At 37.6% G+C, this 6,204-nt stretch overlaps 1 protein-coding gene across 1 annotated transcript; it reads right to left on the reverse strand.

Moving 5' to 3' along the window:
• Positions 1-4,641: 4,641 nt before the first annotated feature.
• Positions 4,642-6,204, reverse strand: LOC113286523. The gene has a single exon (XM_026535115.1). It carries the CDS (start codon positions 6,202-6,204, stop codon positions 4,642-4,644), a length of 1,563 nt encoding a protein of 520 aa, XP_026390900.1.

Consider the following 6,204-nt stretch of genomic DNA (forward strand, 5'->3'; position numbering starts at 1 on the left):
AGGTTAACGACTTAACGAATTCATTGGGATTCTGAAGCCAGACCCAACTATTTTCTTTGTAGTTGCGTGTTCTGATCTTACTTGTTTTATCGTATTGAGTATTTTCTTGTCTAATATTTTCTCGAGATTTATCTCCAATAGGTAAGATATAAAAAGTAATCACAAACAACTTCGTCTCATCCTTTGTGATTCCAGAATGACTTGTTATACTACCATATAGTTAAGTTATTGTGAGGTGATTGATATTTCTAGGTTGTTCTTCGGGAATATAAGACCGAATTATCAATTGGTTTCTGTTCACCTTGATTTATCGAAAGACGGAGCAAATTTCGTAGGCATTTCTTTGGGAGACGGATTTATCTATCAGAATATACTTTTTTGTAGGAGACGGGTTTTTTTATCAAGTCATCGACTTTGAGTCGTAGCAACTCTTAGTTGTGGGTGAGATCAGCTAAGGGAATCAAGTACGTAGAGTCCTGCTGGGATTCAGAGGCATAAGGAACGCGATTGTACCTTAATAATTGTGAGATTAGTTAGGCTCAACTACATTCTCATCTTAAGTTAACTTGTAGTAGGCTAGAGTCTGTAACGGCTTAATACAGTATGGTGTTCAAATCTGGACTAGGTCCCGGGGTTTTTCTGCATTTGCGGTTTCCTCGTTAACAAAACTTATGGTGTCTGTGTTATTTCTTTTCCGTATTATATTTGTTTATATAATATTGGAATATCACAGGTTGTGCGTAGTTCAATCAATTGGTAAATCTCACCTTTGGTTGTTGATTCAAATTGATTGGCACTTGAACAATGGTCTTTGGTACCGTTCAAGTTGTACCTCATAATAATCAGGCTCGCGGATTTTATCTGTTTGATTTGTTGATCACATTGAGAAGCAGAGATATAAATCTTGGATATATTTTTCTTGATTGAGTCTGATTGTCTAGTTGATTCTCTTGGAATTATATTGGAGTTAGTCCAAACAGATTCCCTAACGAAATATTGGGTGTGGTTGTTAGACCCCCTTTTCAGTTGTTAATTCGAACTAGAGAATTAAATTATTATTTTTTGTTTTAATTTTTTAGTTTAATTGATGGAAGGGGTTTATTACGATTGGTTTTAAGGGTTTAATTGGTGGAATGTTTGTTGATGATGTTTGATTTTGAATTGTTATTGTGATGATTAATTTTGAGTATTGATGGAATGAAGAATTAAAGAGTTTTTTTTTATTTTTTATTAACATTTAGGTTTGATTGATGAAAGGGTAACTTAAAATCATGAATGAAGCCCTTCCAGTGGATTCAACCGTCCCTATAATAAGTTTCTTTTCAAGAGTGAGTGGTCATAATAATCTGAGTTTCTTAGGTATTGCTTGCATTTTTTGAGCTTGTTTTTTAAATTCAAGCAGTCTCTACTATGCTAGCTAGGTCCATTTAGACATTGCGCATAGGTCAAGGTTTTCTATTCCTACTTTTGATATTACAAATGCAATCAAAGATTTGGGCTTTTTGAAAAAGTACCCCAACTTTTCATATTACACTAAAAAAGTGTTCCCATTTTTTAGAAATTTATTAAAGTACCCCGTTTTATTTAAAAGGCAAATTCCATCCAGTTAAATGCTAGGTGGCAGTTATCTTTCCAATTAAAAGTTCTATTTATCCCTGAACTACCTCTTTGGCTTGGAGGGTGAACGATCTGACGATCCTGAAAACAGTGTAGCGATTCTGAACCGGGCTCGACGAACCTGAAAGAGTTGTCACGATCCTGAACCGATCTCGATGAACCTAAAAAAATGTTGTAGAAGGTCGTTTTCTTCCAACCAAAACCCCAAAACACTTGAAATAATGAACCCTTTTGGGAAATGATGTAACGAACCTGAAAGCGGTGTAATGATCCTGAACCGGACTCGACGAACATGTAAAATGATGTATAGAATCAATGTGGCAATAACAAAAGAGTAAATATGTAAAGTAATTTAGTCTTAACTAACACTAGATTGAAAAACTAACGCGAGGGTACTTTAACAAATTTTAAAAATGCGGGGTCATTTTTTAATGGGTATTCAAAATTCTCTAAAAACTTCCAAAGGGCATGTATATGTTTAAATTGGTGACTTAAAAGGGGAATGCATGTTAAATAGTTTAGAGCATGTTTAGTAAAATTTTTAAAAACAGTTTTCAAAAATAGTTTTTCGCTGTTTTAAAAGAACGCGTGATTGGGGAACACTTAAACTAATTGGGGGATATAGATTACTTCCCCCAACCAATAGTGTTTGCTAAGGGGTGTTTTTGGGGGATAAAAGTATTAAAATACCCTTTCCTCAAAATAAAAATCTAAAAATTAAAATCAAAAAATAAAATCATATCCCCGTTTTTATCCTCACTGCCGACATTCTCGTTAGGGTTAGGGATTTAAAAACTAAATATTCTCCACTTTGAAAAATATTTTTTTTACATTAGGAAGTGATGAAGACCATGCCGGTAGTGATGAAGATCATGCCAGAAGTGATGAAGACCATGCCGGAAGTGATGAATATCATGCCGGTAATGATGAAGACCATGCCGGTAGGGATGAAGACCATGTCAGAAATAAATTTTTTTTACATCTCCTGAAGTGATGAAGAACATGCTAAACTTGATGAAGACCATGCCGGAATTGATGGTGACGTCATGCTGGTAACTAACATTAATGTCGTAAATAGATGCCGGCATACTCAATAGAAATCTATCAATGCCGATAGTCAAGTGAAAAAAAAAAACAATTTTCTGGAAACTTTACTCAAGTGCCGGCAAAGAAATTTAAGCAACATACTATACCGTTAGCAGTACCGACATGCTAGAGAATTAACTGACTGTGTAACAGTGGACTGATTAAAACCAGAAAAAAAATCTAAACGGAATAGGTCGAACGCAGCCGGGAGGGGATACGCCCCCAGGACCCCCCGGATCGTGGCAAACATTTATGAAGATTTCCAACAAATGCCGGCACGGTTTTTTCGGTTTAATACAATGCCGGCTTGCCTTTCAAAATGAGGGATATTGTTGGCCGGCATGGACGTAGTATGAATACAATGCCGGGAATACTACTGTCGGCGTCGTATTCATACTACATCCATGCCGGCACCGAGCTATTTCAGCTGCAACAATGGTGGATTCAAAAAAAAAATAATCAAATTTTCAACACATTGGCACCTTTACCTGAGTATTGGGAGTGCTTGTACAATCATCCTCCATTTTTGCCAAAAACAATTCCCTCTCAATTTTTCCCCTCCTTCTACTTTCACCTCACTCACCCAAATACAAATAAAAATACACACTAATCATTTATCAAATAGTTTTTTGAATTTACTAATTATAATTGAGCACTAAGCATGATTAGTGAGTGGTAGATTAGGAATTAGGTAAAATACTTAGATAAGGAGTGACCCTTATTTGATATTTAAATCCAGTTTTTGTCATTTTCCTCTATCCCCCAATTAGTTTAAGTGTCCTCCAATCGCGCGTTCTTTTAAAACATACTCTTTTTTCCTTATTTTCATTTTCTATAAATTGTTTGGTAGGATAAAAATTATTTTTGAAAACAAAAAAAAATCAACTAAATCAGATCAAATGTAAAGGCAAGTCTAAGTGATAATGATACTGGCCATGACTCACTTACATTCACTCCCCGATCTCTTACTTTGTTCTAGAAAAAAAAAACAGAAGGAACAAAAAAGAAAAACAGAGAAAACACAAAAAATAATAATTTATTGTTTTCATTTTTATATTTTCAAAAACAGAAAACAAATAGAAAACATTTTCCAAAAATGTCTATACGAAATGTGTTTTCTCCTGTTTTTTATTTTCTCTGTTTCTAAAAACTATTTTTGAAAACTGTAACAAACATGCTCTTATTTTGACAAGCCTTGAGACCTTAATCTGTCTGTGTTGGTGGTGTTTTAATTTTCAGAAATGGTTTACTGAAGGGTGAGCCTGAAAAACATCTGGTTTATCCTATCGTGTTTGTATTCATGTGATTAATTTTCAGGAAAATATGAACTTTACGCTCACTCTTATGAGACCCAGTACTGTTGTTCGAGATGGTTTTCACTGAAAAAAATTCTGGTTTGACAGAAATGTACGCGTGCAGCTCAGCTCGTTCTCTAAGAAGTTAGCACCTGAAAATGACATCTTTTGGAGAACTAGCTTAGAGAACTCCCTGTTGCTGGCAAAGTAAAAATAGAAATAGATGGATCTTATTCATGCACTCCGAAGAGCAAAGCTTACAAACGAGTACAGACAACAAACAAGCATCACTACAAGAAAATATAGCTATTGCTATACCATATATTGCCACACCAGACATCCAACCACAAGAGCATTTAAAGAAGAAACCACTAGGGAATGAATAATGCCTAATAAAAGAAAGCAAATATAAGTATTAGGCGCTACCCTCGCCTAGCGCCTAGGCGCACCGAGGAAAATTGAAAAACTGCAGAAAAAGGCATGATTTGGTGCCTTGGGCGTCTTTTTTTTTTCATGCACTACGAAAAGCAAAGCTTACAAACGAGATATCCATCAACCTCGCAAGTTATTCAAGTACATGCAAACAAACAAACAAACAAACATGCAAAGGTTCAAATAATTCAACAAAACAAAGAGGATTCAACTAAAGTTTAGCTGTTGGGATGGCAGTCTGCTCAACCTTGAAGGTTTCGTTGAAGGCATTGGCACCAACAAACCAACCATCGTCTTTTTCATAGATTTTTTCAGTCCCATCCGACAGAATATCGGTCTGAGTATAAGAAAAAGGAATACCAGCAGTGCCCTGTACCGCAATCAGACTTGCCGTCACAATACTCTTAGACGGCACCTCAACTGTATAAACAGACCCCATCTGTACTTCCCTTTCCACCGTTTGTCCCCATTCGTACGAACTGGTAAACTCTACGGAAAACTCAATCGATGCTTCCGCAACCTCTGGCACACCAGATGTCATGGTTGTTTTAACACCTAGACTCAGAGATAGGCTTGCGTTCCAAGTACTACTATGGACATCTGAAATCCTGAGATCTATTGCTACCGTCATGGCCGATAGGGTGTTATTTTCGACCCTTTTGGTTATAAGCACAACGGGTTTTCCTTTAGATGTATTTGCAGCAGGGATCCGAAAAACGACGTTATCGATTTTCCTCGATATAGCAGGATCCTCAATTTTCAGGCGAGAATACTCGTCAACATATTTGTTGAGGGCAGCTAGGCAGTCGTCCTCGCCATCATACGAGAGTCTCTTGAGGTAAAGGTTGTCTCTTAGGCTTCTGAAAGCCACCAGATTTTCTGCCAATTTAACAGGGAGAAACACGTTATTGGTATTGTGGTTATTGCCATCAGATCCGTCTGCACCTATCCAAAAACCATTATCCTTTCTCCATAATTTCCCGTTAGAAAGGCACTTAATGCGGAGGCCTCCATTTCGACTTGGAGTCACCTCGTATTCCGTATCAAATCCCTCAAGTTTATCAGTGTCAAAAGCCAAGAATGTGTCGCCCCTTTCACGGAGGTACCTGTTATTGTCCCCCTTGATTACGATACGGTTTGGGAACATCACTACAGACTCCCAGTTGATGACAAGAAACTTGTCGTACCCATCTCTATCACTATCCGCCTTTAAGCAGTCAACGAGGGTGGAAGCGCCCGCCTGTAAGCAAGTGAAATCGCCAGTAGCCATATGGCGAAATCGTACCATGGTATTATCGCCAGCAGTTACGAAAACGGGCTGGAAAAGTGTGCACGACCATTTTGTTTGATCCTCCTCAGGTTCAGCAGCAACCGCAGTGATCCAGTTGTTGGTTGCGCTTACAGTTGACAAGTACTTATTGTTGTACATACATTTGATATTAAACAGTCCGGCAGCATCTTTATTTTTCCCCTTCTCCAACTCAAACCTCGTGTCACGATCGAAACTGTATTGACCTCCGAATTTGAGAGCCAGAGGAACCTGCAAATTACCTTCAACAGAGCGCAAGTATCTATCATTATAATCTGATTGGAGTATTACATACCTCGGCAGTGTTTCTGCCATGATTGCATGTACCCCACTGTTTTCATGCAGAGGAACCGCTACTCCAACACCACCTCCACCAACAGGAGGAGGTATTACCAACGGTTTGAAGTTGCACAAAGGAGTTTTTTGTTTTGGAACAAGAGACAAAGAAGAAGAAGTTGGTTCCAT

Source organism: Papaver somniferum, chromosome 6, assembly GCF_003573695.1.
Source record: "Papaver somniferum cultivar HN1 chromosome 6, ASM357369v1, whole genome shotgun sequence".
In the NCBI taxonomy this organism is placed as follows: Eukaryota; Viridiplantae; Streptophyta; class Magnoliopsida; order Ranunculales; family Papaveraceae; genus Papaver; species Papaver somniferum.

Coding starts and splice junctions, on each gene's coding strand:
- LOC113286523 (XM_026535115.1), bottom strand. CDS start 6,204: ATGGAACCAACTTCTTCTTCTTTGTCTCTTGTTCCAAAACAAAAAACT.